We start from the raw sequence: 19,770 nt of genomic DNA on the forward strand, positions 1-19,770 counted from the left end.
GTTGACTTTACTGACCTATCATATCCTTTCCGCTATGGCATTAATTAGGTGCTACCATTTGTAGCTTAGATTTTTTAATCATGTTTTTCATGATAGGATTTATAGATGTGTGCCTCTGCACCTGGCCTAACAGCTCAGGAGGCTGAGGCAGGAAAACCACAAGCTTAAAGCTGGCCTCAGCAAAAGTGAGGCACTAAGCAACTCTGTGAGACCTGTCTCTAAATAAAATATAAAATGGGGCTGGTGATGTGGCTCATGGGTCCAGTACCTGAGTTTAATTCCTGGTACCCCCCACCACACAAAAAAGGCTACACTTATGTCTGAAACATGGATCAAATGTGCAGCCATGCATGAAAAGAAAAAACCAATTCCTATGAACACAGAAGAGGAAGACTGCAAAAACCCTAATGGAGACAGGGAAGAAAAATCAGCTTCCATTATTATAACAAATTATCAGCATTCTGTTACTGTAACAAACACCTGAGATAATAAACTTGTAAAGGAAAACAATTTATTTGGGGCCATGATTTCAGAGGTTCCAGTTCACAACTAATTAAACCCTGCTGCTATTAGACCTGTGGCAAGGCAATGAATGTATCACAGAAGGAGTACATGGCAGAGTAAAACCACTCACCTCATGGCCAAGGAGCAAAAGAAAAAAAGAAGGGCCCATATTCATTTGTTATAATTACATGGATAATATAACCATTAAGAATCAATATATGTTCTTTTGCTTGTCTTAACTTTAAGAATTACAATTTTATAATATGATTCAAAATTGTTGGTAATGAGTATTAAACATCCTTCCTCATTTTTAATAGTTTGAACTGTGCTCAAAGAAAAGCAACTCTGGATAGTTTAAGCAAAAAAATGGGGATATACTAGAAAACAAATAGATGAAGAACTGAACATCCAAATCTCAGGTTGGACAAAACCCACAACAGCTCCAGGCTGCAAGCATTTGTAGAGCTCCATAAAAACAAGTCAAGAGATGACAGGACAGAGAAACAGCCAATGGTGCCTCTGCTATGTACCAGTGCATTCTGAGAAAATGGTACATCTTTAGGGGATGGAGCTCAGGGGTACAGCATTTGACTGTAGAAAATGGTACATTTTTGTAAACTAGGTGCCACCCAACTGTTACCTACAACACTACAGCATGCATACATGATGCTCTCCTAATTTACATTTATATTATATTTAGTATACTTAAATTTAACTTTTAAGAACTAAATTTACATATATTTAAATTTAAATTCACTCCTAATTTTAATTTACAACTGCATGTTTCAATGATTTCGTGCACAGTATCATTAAAAAACTTGTATGTACTGAATGGATTCGATATCTGAGTTGGTATTGGGAGAATTTGACAGTGGAATCAAAAAGATTAAACAGCCCTAACCAGAAATCAATGGTACAAATGTGTTTATCAATCCATCTTTCAAAGTAGTTTTTTGTTCTTATAAAGAGCCTGTGACTTAAGATACTGCATACCTTTTTCAAGCAGATGAACAAAATAAGGCCCAAACAATAATTTAATATCCCTCAAATAGGAAAAAAAATCCAGATCCCCAATCATTTAATCTCAACCTGAACCACTAAACCATTTTTATACCATATTCCTCCTCAAATCCACCGATATCACAAATGGCAAAGAATTTTAATGGCTTTACAGTTTAATAAAGTTACAAAAGCTCACTAAACAGTATATTCAGAAAGAAAAGATTCCTCAATAACAGAGATAAACACTTTAAAAAGTTTGTGTACCCCTTCAATCATATTGCAAACTGTAAATCACAATAATTTCTTACCTGTTTTTTTATTTAATACTCCCATTTTTTTCATCTTTATGTTTCTCTATAAGACTTAACATTATTTCTTATTTCAAAAGCAACCTAATCTCATTATAGAAAATTAGAAAAATAAAGAAAAGTTCTTAAAAGGACATCATAATTCTACTCACCAAAAATTAGTTTCTAGGCCCTTTTCTACTTTCACACACATAAAAACCTATACTTGGAGGCTTCCTGTGATAGAGGCTCACCACAGTGCAGTAAAAGTCTAAGAACAGGTGCTCAAAGACAGCCAGCACTGCATCCAAATCCCAGTTCCACCACCTAAATGAGTGACCTTAATTTCTCTGTACCTCCATTTCTTCATCTACAAAACAGGACATAAGAGATACTGCATAGAAAGTCCTCAGTAAACTGGCCCAAATGTGAAAAACATTCAATAAAAATGTGCTATTATGCTGTACAAAGCATTCTGTAACCAAATTTCTCATATATCAAACATCCTTCTATGTCAATTAAAACCACTTCTACATTCTTTTTAATACCGACATAGTAATCTTCTCATGTGCCACACCAGCCACTATAAAGAGACAGAAAAATTCAGATGCTTATCATGTTTGTCAGAGTGACCTGATGTTGACCACAGGGACACAGGACTCCAGCCAACACAGGTTCCTCCTAAGACAAGGGAACAGAAGTGAGAGGTTAGCACTCCCCAGGTTTCCTTAATAGTTGATGTGGGATAATCCACGGGTCACATGAGATTTGACTTTAAAAAGTTTTGATGCCAATAGTACCTGACAAAATTCAGTTTATTCACCCAAAAAGAGCAATTTTTGAAATGAAGTAACTGCAAGTTAAAAAAAATTAAAAACTCAAGCTGTATTTGAAGCTAATAAAATGCTATACTTTTAAATTGCTGTACAGTATCCATCTCATCTATATAGATGTATACCACATCCTATGCTTCATGCTTTTGATGACTTAACAAAGAACAGCAAAGACATAGAACAGCAAAGACAGAGGATCTTTGTCTTTCCAATAGTCCATGGCACTAAATTTGAGCCATTTTCAAAGTTTAAAAGTTGGTGAGAAACCACCAGATCAACAGACATGTCAAGTTGCCACAAAAATGCAAACTATATTCTCATGTTATTTACCCTCATCAATTGAGGCTCTCAATCATGTTCCTCTATGTATACGCTTCCCCTCAATTGTTAAAAGTACTTTTTTTGTTCTTTTTAGTTAATACATAATAGAATGTATTTTGACATATCATACAGACATGGAGTATAACTTCCCATTTTTGTGGTTATACATGATATAGAGTTACAATGATTGTGCATTCATATATGAACACAGAAATGTTATGTCCCATCAGATTCATTTTACTGTCTTTCCCATTCTCCTCTTGCTTCCCCAACTTCCCAGGTCCAAACCAGTGAACTTCCATTCCTCTTTCCTCACCCCACACTGAGTCAGTATCTGCATATCAAAAAGAATATTCAGCCTTTGGCTTGGGGGGATTCATTTTATTTAGCATGATAGTCTCCAGTTCCATCTATTTACTGGCAAATACAATAATTTCATTATTCTTTATGGCTGAGTAATATTTCATTGTGTATATGTCCTACATTTTCTTTATCCATTCATCTGTTGAAGGGCATCTAGGTTGGTTCCATACCTTAGTTATTGTGCATTGAGCTGCTACAAATATTTATATAACCGTATCCCTGAAGTATGTTTGATTTTAAGTCTTTGGGTATATGCCAAGGAATAGGGTAACTAGGTCAAATGGTGGTTCCATTCCAACTGTTAAAAGTATTATATTTTTGCACTTTCTGATAGCTATGAAAGGTTGTACAGAATATTGGCTATGATCATAAGACCCCCAGCATTCAGAATGTAAAGACAGCATTCCAAATATATCAGCTAAACAGGAAGGTCTTGATGTTTGGAACTCCTGTTTGGCAAGATAACTTTTATCTAAGAGTTGAGTTCCTCAGTTCTGTAACTCAGGCTCCTTCTTCTAGAATTCTTCATCTTTGTGTTCCCAAGTGTTACTCTGCATCCCCAGAGTCTAAAATGCCCACTAGCATCCCCACTTTAGTCCTCACCTCCCCAACTTTGAGCCTTCTGTCTGGCTTAAAGGGCCCTCCAGTGTCGACTGCTCTGCCTTGTATCTGCAAGTATGCATGTCCTAATCAACCACAGGGCCCACAGGAAGAAACTGTTTCACTGACTGTGCCTCTGTTGCCTCATACAGTGACTTAAAGCACTGACTGAACTAATATTGTCGGTCCAACTTTTTAAAATTTATTCTAATTGGCAAAGACTGTATATAGTTGAGCTTTGAACAACATGGGTTTCAACTGCATGGATCCAATTACTTGCAGTAGTTCTGTGTTTTTAGGTTTTTGTGGGGTTTTGTGGTGCTGGGGATTGAATCCAGGGATTCGTGCATGCTAAGCAACTGAGCCATATCCCCAACCCCTTGTTCTTGTTTTTGTTTTTGATATTTGCAACAATTTGAAAAGCCTGCAAACTGCTTAGCCTTGAAACGTAAAAAAAAAAAAAAAAAGAAAAAGAAAAAGATATGTCTTGAGAATATATAAAATAGGTATAGACTAGTCCATGTTATCATTTTCTACTATATAATATACACAAATTCATTATAAAAAGTTAAATTTGGGGCTGGGATGTAGCTCAGTAATAGAGCATTTGCCTATCATATGTGTGAACCCCTATGTTCAATCCTCAGTAGTGTAGAAGAAAAATGTTAAAATTTATCGAAACTTACAGACAAAACACAGTACAGTGCCATTCAAAATGGAGAGAAATATAAACAGTAAGATGCAGTATTGTCACAACTGCAGGCTAATGGGAAAGCTCAGTTGTATAGCTTGTGTTTACAATGTACAAGACTCCAAGTTTAGTCCCCAGCACACAAAAAAAATTAAAACTACAATTAACTGTAGCCTATACTGTCCTACTATAATAATTCTGTAGCCACCTCCTGTCACCAATGCAGCAAGTTCAAATGTTCATTTAAAACATCATGTCACTAACCATCTCAACCTGAGTAGTTCTCTCCAGTAAATGACATGCCACAGTAAAAATTTGTGATATCTGTGGTTCCAGTTATTTCCCACTGTATATAATACATATAACCGGGCTGGGGATGTGGCTCAAGCGGTAGCGCGCTCGCCTGGCATGTGTGCAGCCCGGGTTCGATCCTCAGCACCACATACAAACAAAGATATTGTGTCCACCAAAGACTAAAAAATAAATATTAAAATTCTCTCTCTCTCTCTCTCATTCTCTCTTTAAAATATATAGATATATAATACATATAGCCTACAAAATATGCTTTAAACAGCTGTTTATATTACCAGTAAGGTTTCCAGTCAAGTGCAGGCTATCAACTTTCAGACAATCAAAAATTATTCAGATTTTTGCCTGCCCAGAAAAGTCAGTGCCTCTAACCCCAGTGTTGTTCAAAGGCCAACTGTATATTTACCATATACAACATGTTTTGAAATAAGTATACACGTGGAATATGCTAAACTGAGTTAATTAATATATGTGTGCTCTTTCACATACTTTTTATGGCAAGAACACTTAAAATCTATTCTCAGAAATTTTCAAGAACACATTGTTATTTACTCCAGTCACCATGTTGTGAAACAGAACTTCTAGAAGTTATTACTTATGACTGAAATTTCCTTTGACCAACATCTCAAACTCATCCACTTCACCGCCACTCACACTCTTTAGCTAACTATATTCACTACACCCCATAGCTCACACTCTTGAGCTAATCTGTACATATTACAACATTAGCAATGGAAATTGCTGATATAGTTGTCCTTCAGTGTCCATGGGGGATTGATTCCAGGATCTTCAGCCCTTCTCCCCTACCAGACATTAAAATCTGTGGATGTTCAAGTCCCTTAAATAAGCACAGTATTTACACATAAACTATGCACATCCAATATACTCTAAGTCACCTCTGTATTACTTTTAATACATAATACAATTCTATATAAGTAATTGTTATATTGTATAGGGAATAAAGAAAAAAAGTTTGCACATGTTCAGTGAAGATGCAATTTCTTTTCCCCAAATATTTTCAATGCAAGGTTGGATTATCCATTGATGTGGAACCCAGGTTTACAGGTTTACTGACTCTCCTTACTTCACAAGTATTTACAGAACAAACTTAAGAAAGGTAACACTACATTGCTTCCTATCACTTAGCTATTTGCATCTCACTCCTTCCAATTTCAATTTCCTTCTTCCTGAAGTACATCTTCTAGCAGTTACTCCAGAGAAAGCAAATAAATGGTCAACTTTGTCTTTATCTACAAAATCTTAATTTCACTTTTTTAAAAATATTTCTTTATATGAAGACAGGTAATTTTTTAGGGTAATTTTTTCCCCTTCAGTACTTTGAAGCTGTTACTCAAATATCTTCATGATAAAACACCTGCTAATCTAGATTATCTGTATGCCTCAAATTGCTTTGTCTTACTTTCTAGTGTTTCACCTACAATGTATCCAAGTTATGAGTTTATTTTTACCAATCCTGTTTGGAGTTCCTTGTGATCCTGGAACCCAAGAACTCAGGCCTTGCATTATGAAAAATATTCAACCATTATGTCTTCTAATAGTGCCTCTCCTCCACTTGTTCTTCCTAGAAGCTTACAGAAGGTAATACTGGCCTTTCTCATTCTAAAGTTCATGAATCTTAACCACTCATTTTCCATCTCTTTATCTCTCAGTTCTGAATTCAAGCAATTTCCTCAAATCTCCTTAAAAATCAATAGTTTTCTCTTCAATTATATCACTTGGCTGTTTAACCTGTACTTTGAGGTTACTTTTTTAAATTTAATGGCCATAATTTTCATTTCCAGAAGTTTTATTTGGTTCTTTTCCAGATATATATGTTCCCATTCTAATCTATTCTTTCATTATAGTCTTACTTCTTTCATCTCTAATAATTTTAACCAAGTAATCTCTTTCACATGTCCTATCCTCTCTACCTCTTGGAGTACTAATTTTCCTATTTATAACATCTGCTGACTCTCCTTCACAGTGATTCTTTTCCTTGTGTGGCTGGGCCATTTTGAATTGCAAGCTCATCTTTAACACAAGTTATTTCTTCTGCAAAAGTCCTAGGTTTTTAATTTGCTTTTGTTTATTCTTGCTATATTTACACTTACTTCTGAGGGCTCTATTAGTTTCCATAGTTCGGGACCAGATTTTGTGTTAATTTCTCAGTATGAGAGTTAATTGCACTGGAAGAAATACTGGATTTGGACCTACCCCCACACACATACTGTGAGTTGCAGCCTTAAGTTTAAGATTGTTTTTTGGTTTATTTTTTTAATCTTAAATATCACTACCTTAGGACAGCAGTTTATTTGCACTTTCCCAGACTAATAGGCATAGTTTTTCTAGTCCTGTTTTCACAGATGGGACAGCCTTTCAAGGGTATCTTTTATGCCAGGGTACCTCCACTCCACCTTCCAAATTTATGCAGACCTAAGGTTGAGTCTTCTGCTCCTTTAATAGACTCCCAGACCCAGCCCTTGCAACCCATATCCAGATCTGAAACTGTCACAGGCCTGGAGCTCCTGATTACTGTCCTAGCACAAGCTTTATTTGCATTTCTTGCACCTGGGCATGTCCTGGTCTTTCAAGCCCAAGAAAGCTTTTGTTTATTCTTGCTCTATTTTTGTCCAGTTTCTACGTGTTCACAGTGGGGTGGGGATTTGAGTCCTCTATATCAGCTCTGCTAGCAATGGTGCTAAAAGCTTCCAGTAGTCATGAAATATGAAACTGAAATAACAAAATTGTGATGAATACATACCATTTTGCCAGATGAAAACAGCCCACTTTTTCTCCCCCTATCTCAAGAACAGTTTTTAAATTTAGAAAGGGAAAAAAAAAAAAAAAAGATGAGTATTCCCAAGGCATTTTAAGATCATTTTGTCACTATGCATTTCAAATGCCTTGGTAGTTCTTTCACTGCTTGAGAATTTCCACAGTAGAAGAACACACCTGTTGCCTCCATTTTCTCCCTACCCATAATCAGCTTCTACATACTTTATTCTGAGAACTCCAGAAAACTTATACTAAAAAGGATCACTACTTCTCACCTCATCAAAAAATCCAATATATGGTCTTGGTCTCCATCTCATTCACCTCTTGGAGCAATACTGACCATTCCAATTTTTCCATCCCAATACTACCAGAGTTCAAATATTTATTATTCCTAACTTATCCTCATCATTCCACTCCCTTTCCCTGCAATTTACCCATTAAATCATAGCCAGATTACTACTACTAGAATACGTCTCTAGTTGTGTCAGTTGTTTATACTCCCACTCTATTACAGTGGCTCACTGATCTCTATTGCTATGGAGGGTAAAAAAGTTGAATGAGGCATAAGGCCTATCCACCAAAGTGTAAATAAAAATAGCATGTACTTGGTAAGGTGCTAAACACCTTACCCAAAAATCATTATCAATTCTCAAAGGATACATTAAGTGAATATACTTATTATACAATTCTTCAGGGATAAGAAAAATAAGGTTTGAAGAAGATTAAGAAGTGAACCCAAGGAAGCACATCTAGCAACTGATTTTGCCAGTTTTGTTTTATGCCAGGCCCATTCTCTTAAGTTGCTAACTATCCCATCTCCATTAAGTATTTATACCAAAAGCATAGACTTCTCAGATTTCAAAACTCATTTATATAAGCACTTTTTTAACAGCTCTGTCCAGATGCCTCCAGGGTACAACACACTAATACATTCAAAACCAGAATCATGACCATAACTGCTCCAAGTGAGATGGTCCAACCTCAATGAATAACTAGACATGCAAGCTAGAAACCTGGATATCACCTTTGACATTATCTCACTTACTCTTCATATACAACCTATTACCAAATCCTGTTCATTTCTGGCCTCCTAATCTCTCACTCCAGCATCACCACCACAGTTCAGCCTGCCCACTCCTCCCACCTTCACTTCTGCTACAGCCTACCTCATCTATAGTCACTCATTCTGGTTTCTTCTACCCTTTCTTAGTTTTGCAACAAAAACAATGCTCTCCCTCCCCGCAAAAATGATTTTAAAATACAAATCTGATCATCTCACAAATTTTAGACTTGGTATCAAAGTCTGTCCCTTTTCACAAAGTGCTGTCCTATCTGTGAAAAGAGGACTAGAAAAACTATGCCTGCTAGTCTGTGTACATGAGCACTTATTCCTGAGGTAGGCCCTAATTATAAACTTGCCCAAGTTTCAAGGTATCCTTCTAGTTACATTCCCAGATCTCTCCAATAAAATTATCCACCACCCCCCCGACCCCTGCTTAAGCAGTTCAGACTGAGTTTCTAGGTTGCATTCAGGAAACATTAGCTAAGCAAGCGACTTTAAGAGCCAGGATGACACACTTTCAAAAGAGGGGGCTATGCCTACAAGGTAAAAATAAATTTTACATAAAGTAAAAATACCTTTGGTCAGCAAATATATAAATATGCTTAGTGTTTGTAAATTCATATATCTCCTCCCTTTAAAGGTGTTACATAAAATGCTTTAGGGTAAGAACCATACTTTCTTTAATGTTCTGCAAATCAACACAGTTTACCATAAGAGATGAATAAATGCAGAATTTAAAAAGTGGAAGTAGAAGCATGACTATACAATAATATAAATGATAAAGCTACATCCATAGAAACTCACTTCCTTTGGGAACAGTTTATGCATTCACTCATGTAAATAAAAATCTCTTTCTAATGATACTGTATCACTACTCTATTTTGTGATTAGATTGTACATTCTCAAGTAGTACAAACTCGAAATTGTCTTAACTTTATAAGTATATTGAGAAGAGGCATGTATCACAGAAGAAAAAAATATTAGCTGTGTGAACCACAGATTATATCCTATATAAACACTTTCTGTTGCCATCTGGTGGTTCATGTATAAAATCAATGCTGACATCTATTCTATAGAAGGCTTCCTCTCACAGAATCAAAATATTCATTCTTTTTGTAACACATGTAACACCCACAGAGAAGTCAAGACAGAACTGCCCTACACTTTGAAAACATGCCCTCAATCATGGAGGAAGAAAACACACACACCCCCCAAAAAAAATATATCTGGATATGATTGCCCTAAATATAACAGGTTATACTTAATGACATTCAAAGATCTCTCCTTAGCCCAAATCTGAAACATTATTCCTCATAAGCCTCTTGAGTTGCTAAAATTCCTAACACCTGTTATTAATATAGGCAACTACTTGTGCTTCCCCCACTTATCCATATTACTCCCCAAGTCACTATTGTTATTTTTTGGTTACTTCACTTTTATTTTTATTTTTTGGAAATACCATTCATCTTTGTAAAAATCAATCTTGAAAACCTCTCATGGTAAAGAATCTGAGGAGAGTTATAAAAGGAAGAAAAGGCAACAAAACAGCACCCAAGGCTAATTTTTTCTTTGTAATAATCTTTCTGCCTTCAAACCTTCCAAGTAGCTGGGATTATAGGCATTCACCACCCCACCTGAATCATTGTATTTTTTAAAAAAATTATAATTTTAATGGATAAGGCATGACTTTGGAGAGTGGGCTTTAGAGAATGGGCTAGACCACTCTCTCCAAAGTCATGCCTTATCCATTAAAATTATAATTCTTAAAAAAAATACAATGAGTCAGGTGGGATGGTGAATGCCTGTAATCCCAGCTACTTAGAAGGCCTGAAGGCAGTAAGATCACAACTTCACCAGACCCTATCTCAAATTTTTAAAAATAAAAAAGGATGGGAATATAGTTCAGTGGTAGAGCACCTGTGGGTTCAATCCCAAGCAGAATCATCAAAAAGAAAAAACACAGTGTGGCCAATACTGAAAAAAAATTATAGTCTTAGGTCGTCATGTTCAACAAGTTGATCTCCAAAGGTCAGTAAATAAATTTACTTGACTGACACATCAGCTGTCAAGAAACTGGATTGTTTCATTGATAGCTATTAACTTCAATAGACATTGTCTGCATTATCAACAGAATGCCAGCTAAGCCAGTTAAAATAAAAAATAATTGGTATTTTTAAGAACTCTTTGATTTACTAATGAACACAATTAAACCAACATAACATTAGGTTGAGCACAGAAATATCAACAGACATCATCTGCTAATCTCTTTAATTACTTATGATCACTGTCCAGTAAATGTAAACATTCTCCTAACCATTGTTATTTCTTTTTAAATTTCTTTGCTGCATTAATTGCCTCCAGTAGATTAGTCTTGTCCTTTTTTTTTTTAGCCATTTAGATAAATAACCATCTCCTATTTTAAGAAAATTTATTTCCACAAACTTCAGATATACACTGATAAATTATGGCACTAATTTGCTTTCAGAACCTAAATTTTTGAGCATGAACCTTTTTCAGGCTACAGTAAATACATTATATGTTAGATGACAGCACCTTATATTACACCTCAGTTGACTTAAGCATTGTAAATACCCTACAAAAGTAAAATGAAAAGAAGTCAGTTCTACAAGCTAAGACATGGAGTTACAGAATCCCAGAAAGGAGACACCCAAAGACTCTGGTGAAGGATACAAAGGATATAACATAAAGATCAGAGAATCAGAGCAGAACAATTTTGAACATCTAATCTAATCCCCTTCCTTTTTTGGGGGGAGGGGGTACTTCACCTGTTTTTTGTTGTTGGTGGTGGTGTTGTTTGTTTTTTAATTTTTAGTTGTAGATGGACACAATATTTTATTTTTATGTGGTGCTAAGGATCAAACCCAGGGCCTCCCAGTGCTAGGCGAGCACTCTACCACTGAGCCACAACCCCAGCCTCCCCACTTCCTTTTATGGTGAGAAAACAGAGAGGCCAACAAACATGCTCATATTGCCAGGTAGTTTCGGAATGAGATAAAAGCCAGGGCTATTAACATTTAGCCTAAAGTCTTTTCCACTTGCCACATCCGTGTTTCTAGGAAAGCTTTATTAGAGAGGAAATTATACACACATACACACACACACACACACACACAGGAGACTGGAGCCATGCTGACATAATAAGTCTCTGACTTTACTGTCAGGAAGCCAAATAATATAAATACTAGAATAAGCAAATGCACAAACAAAGTCTTCTAAGGCAATGCTCCCATAGTATTTTTTTTATTTCTATATTTGGATATAATAATAAAAATAGTGTTAATGTAATAAAGTTTTAAAACTAATAATAAATTTCTCCAGAACAGGTCTCAGGTATAGGAGCAACAAGTGGCAAGCAGTGGTCTATCAAACTGAGACTTCCACATATGGGCTACTCAGTGAAAAGCTTATCACTGTAATTTCTATGTACTGCCATAGGAGGGCAGGAGGTGCCATACTTGCAGTCCCAGATGACGAAATCAATTCTCCCTCAGGGTTATGGATGCAAATGTTCATGCCCTTTTGATTCAAAGATGTACAGATTTAGAGGGGAATTTAAGGCAATGCCTTATAAAAAATTGAAGTTTAATTACAATAAAGGAGTCTAGATAGATTTAAATGTTCAATTACATTAGGTAGAAAGGCATCACTTCTTACTGGGATTATTTAACCAAATGAAACTTACATTAATACCTTTTATTTTAAGGTAATTAACCCTTTATACTATACCTTTCCATCTATTTTCATTTCCTACCTTTGACTTCACTCAATGTTCATGCATGATACTAAAGGGGGGTCTAGTCTAACTATCATTTTCTTCACTTTTATAAAAATTTAAGCCATGACCTACTTGAAATCCAGTGTTTTCCTCCTCATTGTGTCCTTCCTAAATTCTAGTGTTAGTGATCCAACATAAGTGGTCTCTATCTCAGGGATAACCGAGGAAAGTCAGAAGGCAGGGAGAAGATACTATAAGCTGTAAACCACCTGAAATATCAAAATTCATTTATCAACAAAAATGATGCAAGTACCCTTAGGATGAAAATATAAAGGTAACAGAATTTAACTAGAAAGTCTTATTTGATACCACTGAATTACCTGCTTAAAATCTTCCACTTTGTTTTGCCCCAAGATTTAAGGGCATGGGAAACTTTCTGGCCAGGAATAATCCCAGAATGTAGCTGAACTTATCAGATGTTAGACAAAATGCATGCTAAAGAAACCTAATAAATGTCAGATCTGTACAAACTCTTGTCTCTTTATTTAAAAGTCTTAAATTCATGTACTTGAGTATAGATAAGAGACTTTATCAAATGTTCCTCAAAGATATGGTTGATCCAGTCCAATCCCACTCGGAAAGGCCCATTCAATTTCAACAGACTGCCACAACCCACTTACAGCTAAAATTTGAAGTTATGTTATGAAAAATTTGGAAGGGAGGGAGAAATACACCAAAATAGCAACAGCCATTTTATCATGGGAAAATACACATTTCTCTGTCTTCCAAATTACCTAATTTTTTATTATCTTTCAATCATAAATGTAAAGTAAGCTGAGACTTAAAGTAACTCAATGTGTTATTTAAAACATTATTCCCATATCTTTCCTGAAATTAGGATCAGATTGCTCCCCACTCTCCACTCCACTTATAAAGGTAGAGGCTACATGGGAGACACTCTAATCCAATGGTTGTGAACTCTGGTTAATATTCACAGACCGATTCAGACTCCCTACCCCCACCCTAACCCCCAGCTCTACCTCCACCCTCACCCCCAGCTCCAACCCCAGCTCCACCCCCAGTCCTGGGACCTTAGGCAAATAACTTCTCTCTCAGTGCTATTTCCTCACTGGTAAGATGAAAAAAAAAAAATGCTATCTGGCACTCAGGAGTCATAGTGAAAAATAAATAAACCCATGGTGCCTGATACACAATGGCTCACTGAAGGAAAGACTACAGGTGGCTACACATGCAGACTGTATAAGTGACAATCCACTTACTATTGATATAGTCACCCATCAAATGACTAGTTGCCATCTGTAAAATATGCAGTGGCCTAATGATATTTAATTCAGTAAGTATCTGGGTACTTACTAAGCATAAGACTGGGAGGGGGGTTGAAACAGGAGGATCATGAGTTCAAAGATAGCCTCAGCAATTTATGAAGACCCTAAGCAACTCAGAGAGACCCTGTCTCAAAATAAGATATAGAAGAGGGCTAAGGATGCGTCTCCAAGGTTATGCGCCCCTGGGTTCCCAAAAAAGAAAGGAAGGAAGTACCGAAAAAGAAAGGAAGAAAGAAAGACTATCTACTGGAGCAAGGTAGGTTCCAAACTTGGTCTGGAACCGAAGTTTCAACTAAAACTCAAAACTACAAAGTTGTGAGGGGAAGGTTCAGAGAGGGAACAAAGCACTTCAGCATTGAAGGAAAGCAATAAGGGCTTAAAAGAAAGCTAGATTTGTAGTTTTGTAGTGATCCCAATAAATACTGTTTTGTAATTTCTCCAAATAAGTCACAAAAAAGCCTAATTAGTGAACCTTACCAAGGCTGAGAAATAGCCTGAGGAAAGTGGTCCAGGGGCTGGGGATGTGGCTCAAGCGGTAGCGCGCTCGCCTGGCATGCGTGCGGCCCGGGTTCGATCCTCAGCACCACATACCAACAAAGATGTTGTGTCTGCCGAGAACTAAAAAATAAATATTAAAAATTCTCTCTCTCTCTCTCTCTCTCTCTCTCTCTCTAAAAAAAAGAAAGTGGTCCAGATCCTAGGAAATCAGGGTAATAGTGACAGAACTGGATGAAATTCTGTGACTAGCCAACACAAGGACAGAAAAGCAATACAAAGAAACAAGAGCAGCAGCACTCAAATGTTGGTAAACAAGAATAACTGGGGAATTCTCAACAGCCTGATACCCAGCTCAAACTTCTAGTTAATCAAACAAATTCTGGAAGTAAGATCCAGGCATGGGGCTGGGATTATGACTCAGCCGTAGAGCGCTTGCCTGCCTAGCACGGGCAGGACCCGGGTTCGATTCTTAGCACCACATAAAAATAAAGGCATTGTGTTGTGTCCATCTACAAAAAATAAATATTCATTCTCATTCATATTCTCTCTCTCTCTCTTTCTCTCTCTCTCCATCTCTCTCTCTCTCAAAAAAAAAAAAAAAGTAAAAGAAAGAAAGATCCAGGCATTACGTCAGTTAAAGCAAACGAGTGACTCCAACATGAAATCAAGTTTGAGAAACACTGGGTTAGAGTTTTCAGGAAAAAGGCAGATGACTAGAGGTAGGAAAAACAAAGTAATGTGTGTTAATGCTTCTCAAACACCAGTGTATCACCTGGAAAGTAAGTTGTGGCTCAAAAACAAAAGGAGTTGGTCCTCTATAGTTTTGCCAATTGTCTCTGGTGATTCTAACACAGCAATGTGAACCACAAGTCTAACTCCAAATGAGAAACTGAGGACTCTGAATAACTCAAAAAAAATTCCTATCCCTCTTGGCATGATGGATACAAGCTCAGTCTGTAAGGTATTCTAAGCATGACCAGAATCAATAAGTCTACAAAATGTCTGGCAGTAGAGCTAAAGAAAGGCATGCATGTGATAACTTAGGAGGCACCCACTGCCTCCGAAGTCATCTTTCTAAACCACTCACAGCTGGCTCCTTGGTGGACAGCATAGGAAAGCATGCATTGCCACCTGCCTTTCAGACTCAGATCTGGCTTCTTAGGAATCCACAGAAAGCACAGACACACCAATAAGCAGAGTATACATGGGGAATTCCCATGTAAAAAGAAAAAACTCTAACATAATAAAGTTACATTTGGCAGATGAGAATCTAGCATTTCACATTTCACACATTTCATCTTGTAGCTATTTCAATAATGCACATAACTTTTAATGAAAAACGTTGCCTTTTATTTTTTTTTCCAGGATCCTTTAACAAAGCCTACCCACATGAAGTGCCAAGAGGAAACACTTGAGCAATTAGGAATAGTTTCACCCTGCTACATAGTAATGATATGGTACTTATCACCAGTTCCAACTTAGTGGTAACTATTCCATTTAGAATGTTACATTTTATCTGATGAGATTCAAGAGAGTGCATTCCTGTGCATATGACCAACTCATCATTCCATCAGAAATCTCTATAGCAGTACCAGAATTTTCATTTTCAAGATACATGAGCTTTTGTCAAATGGTGACATCTCCTCTGTAATATGCATTTTCAATATGATACAAAAAATGATGGATATATTACACATTTCACAGAGCACAGAGAACAGAAACCTGTCAATGAACTTAAAATTTGTGACAACCTATTTGAAATTTTACACTAAAAAACCTGTACACTTTCATAAACCATATAAATGTAAAACAGGTACCAATGTTTTTAGCGGCAACAAGGAATAAAACAGTCCTCCCTAACAAAGCTCATGTTACATTAGATTTTCTTAATTAATGATTTTCATTAATGTTGCAGCTGTAAAAACCTAACACTTTATATGGTCTTCAAAGTGCAACTGATGAAAACTAACTACATGCAATTTACTTCAAAACAAAGCCACTGATGGATTTTTCCCATCAATTTAATTTTGCACTTATCTTCGAATATTGAAATATATAGGTCTTACTATAAAGTGCAAGTTACTTAGAAGAAACACCATTCTTATCCTAAAGGTCATCCTAAGTGATTGAGATTTCTTCACCCAAACCGACTTCTGACAATCTACAGATGCCATTTTACAAATTGACTCAATTCTTTTCTTACAGACTAAATCATTAAGCAAAAAAAAAAAAAAAAAAAAAACACAAATAAGTGAAATAAAATTCTTTACAAGTAATGGAAGAGTTAACCAGCAGTACAGCAATTAGTTTTCATGTAGTAAAAACACGAAAGGAGGCATTTATGAAAGCCTGAGGGAGACAAGAACTCAGAAAACATTAGATAAGCCTTAATTTAAAAGTTATGTTATCTGATCGTAACTGAGTTCAGACCTTTAAAATGTTATCACATTGAAATCACTGGCACACCTAAATCATCTTCACCTGACACAGGACACAGCTAATGCTGGCAACTTTCATCAAACCCAGAGTATAGTTTCTTAAGATGGCAATATTTCAGGACACAGGTAACGAATACCACAGTTAATTTTTCTAAAGCAGATAACAGCAAAACGAGTTCACGGATGTGTTTTAAAGACCCCACAAAAGAGGAGTATTAACATTTTATTTTTAACAGCAAACTTCTGTGAAAGAAGATGCTACCTAGCAGGTTTGATAAAGGTTTAGGTAGGAAATTCAGATTTAGGTGGGAAAGCTCTTTCCCAAGAGATTACATCTCCATTTTTCAAAAGGTCATTTGAAATCAGCAGATTCCCTCTCCCTGTTTTAGAGATCACCACTGTATTCTAAATACAAGTCAACAGAGGAAGAAAAAGCGGAGTGGCAAAGCTGTGGACGCTGAAAGTTTTGCTCCACCGATTGTACAGCACCCACTTGGGGTCGGGAACCAGGACTTGGGGGACTCCAAGGAGGACAGGGCCCTGGGGAGAAAGCTGAAAGGGAGACTCGCAGTGACTGGCACTTGACATTTGAAGTCCACCGCCGATGTCACCGTCCTTAACAAGCCTGCGGTGCGAGGACTCAGACACTCATCAACCCACGTTCAATCAGAGCAATGGGACCGGACTCGGGCGTGCTTTGAAGGAGCGGATGGTGGGGCCGTAACTTTAAAGGTTGTACACGGCTTCGCTTCAGGGGAAACAAAAAAGCCGCAAACACGGTGCATTCTCTAGATAGCTCAGTTTCCCTCTCCTCCATTCCGGCGCGGATTAAAGGCACACCGCATTAACCCAACGGCTGCCTCCAGACCCAGCGATGCGCAGTCCCGACCCGGGCACTCGGAGGCAGAGTCGGGGACCCAGAAGCTCGCGCTCGCAAAGTTCGCAATGCTGCGCCCCCGGGTCGGCGCCCACAAGCCGGAGCCCACCCCGGGCGGCGCCCCCCGCAGAGTCCACCCAGTCGGCGCCCACCCCAGGCCACCCAGGCTGCGACCCCGGCCTGCGCCCATCCGAGCCCACTGAGGAGGCGCCCCAGGCCTCAGCCCGCCCCGCCGGAGCCCACAAACAGGCCCGCGCCCCCCGGCGGCGCCTATCTCCAGCGCCCACCTACCTTGCGCCAGCGCCCGGAACAAGTGCAGCTGGAGCGTCAGCAGCGCCCACCATCTGCGGCCACTAGCGCCGAACTTTGCCGTCCACCTTCTCGCGCCCCGGCCGAGGGTCTCGGGCGCCGCACGGGGTCCCAGGGGGTCGGCGCCGGGGTCGCGGCCCGCCGGGTTCCCTCGCGGCCGCCCCGGGCCCGCCAGTTCAGGGGGCGCCGCGCCGCCGCCGGCCACCGAGGGCCGAGCGCCCCGGGCCATGCCGCGCGGCCGCCACCCCGGGCGCCGGAGTGGGCAGGGACGCGGCAGCTGCCCCTCCGCGGGAACGCGCCCGGCCGGGCAGCGGCGCGGGGCTGAGGGGCGGGTCCCGGGTCCGCGAGCGGGCCGGGAGAAGTTGTCGGGGGCAAACGCCCAGCACGCTGCCCTCACCACTCGCGGCCGCCGCCCCGCGGCCGCAGCGCCGGGCCAGTCGCGGTCTCCACGGGGTCCGCGGGTGCCGAGCAGCAATCGCCGCCGCCGCCGCCGCCCCCGCCCGGCGCTGAGGAGAAAGTGCGCCCGCCCGCGCGCCGGCTCTCGCCTTGGCCGCCGCGGCCGCCGCGCCCCATTCACAGCCCGGTCGCACGCGCCGCCCGCGCCCGCCGCCCTCCGCTGATTGGCTGAGAGAGAAGGCTCTGCGCCCGGACCCGCCCCCTCGCGCTCGCCTGTTTTCAAACTCACAGCGCCCGCCCGCCTGCAATTTCGCGCTGGCCCCGGCGCTCTGCTCTGGCGGCTTCCCGCGCCGGCTGCGCCCCCTAGGGACCTGCGGCGGACACTGCAGTCGGCGCCGTCTCGGCACGCGCTCCGCGGGCGGGCTCGCGGGCCCGGCGTGCGCGGACAGGGTGGCGCCGCCTCACCCTCCGGTGGCTGTCGGCCGCCCAGGTGCTGTGAGCCAGGTGGGACCCGCCCAGGTGCAAACGGGCGAGCGAATACTGCTGGGTCGTTGGGCAGGGGGCATGCGGGCACGCCCCTCCACGCACTCCGGGAGCCGCCCTGCTCCCACCCGTGGACTCTGTGCTTGGGTGGTTACGCGCCAAGTTGCTGTAATTACGAACGAGAAACGAGCGCAAACGGGTTTTTCATTCCTAGCAGCAAGAGGCCCCATTGGGCACAACCCCGCTGCCAGTTCAGAGGAGTAGACCTGGCTTTGGAGAAGAGTCCAAGGTCATGTTTGGCCTGGAGGATCGCTGCGCCGGCCGCTTCCCGCCGTGCGGTGGGCGGGTCTGGGAGAAGGGCCTTCCAGGGAAAAGATCCCAGCGGCCGGCTCGGGGAGTCCGCGCGGGTGGGAGTAGGGGTGGGATGGGGATGGGCGCGGACGCTCGGCCGCATGTGGTAAGCATTAGCTGAGTTTATGGGGTGAACTAAACGCTCTGGAGCTTTAGAGGCCAGCATTTTTGTGGGAGGAGGGCTGGAGAGTGACAGACTGATGAGGCTGGGAGTTGGCCGGGAGGAGCCTGGGGGCATGTGATGGTGATTGAATGAGGTCATGTAGGGGAAAGCCACGGGACAGAGAGTGAGTCCAGCTCAGAGCCTGCTGTCCAGGAAGTATTTGATGCAGACTTGTTGGTATTGTCGTATTTATTGTTCCGGTCAAAAAAAAGACCCCAGGCGGGAGAGTAGGGAGCATGTCACTGGGACTTGGGGAGTGGGAGCTGGTGCCTGTTTACAGAGTACCTGTGGTGAGTTAACTTGGTATTAGGGTCTGAGCACCGCCCTCCACAAGTCTTAACGGGGAAAGGAAAGGTGGAGAAACTGAGGCCCAAAGACAGCAGCCAAGTGGAGCAGGTGGATTAGGAACTACATCTGACCCCAGT

At 40.4% G+C, this 19,770-nt stretch overlaps 1 protein-coding gene across 4 annotated transcripts in view; it reads right to left on the reverse strand.

Moving 5' to 3' along the window:
* Sdk1 (sidekick cell adhesion molecule 1) overlaps positions 1-18,459 on the reverse strand; it is an 883,473-nt gene extending 865,014 nt beyond the window's left edge. For 2 of the 4 annotated variants that reach the window (XM_078023675.1, XM_078023673.1), the window contains exon 1: positions 17,935-18,459. In XM_078023675.1, coding sequence (XP_077879801.1) covers positions 17,935-18,181 — 247 coding nt within the window. In that variant the 5' untranslated portion in view covers positions 18,182-18,459. The remainder of the gene's footprint in view (positions 1-17,934) is intronic. The other 2 variants (XM_078023678.1, XM_078023676.1) reach the window with 1 other exon arrangement.
* Between the last annotated feature and the right edge of the window lie 1,311 nt (positions 18,460-19,770).

This window comes from Ictidomys tridecemlineatus, chromosome 10 (genome assembly GCF_052094955.1).
Source record: "Ictidomys tridecemlineatus isolate mIctTri1 chromosome 10, mIctTri1.hap1, whole genome shotgun sequence".
Lineage (NCBI taxonomy): Eukaryota > Metazoa > Chordata > Mammalia > Rodentia > Sciuridae > Ictidomys > Ictidomys tridecemlineatus.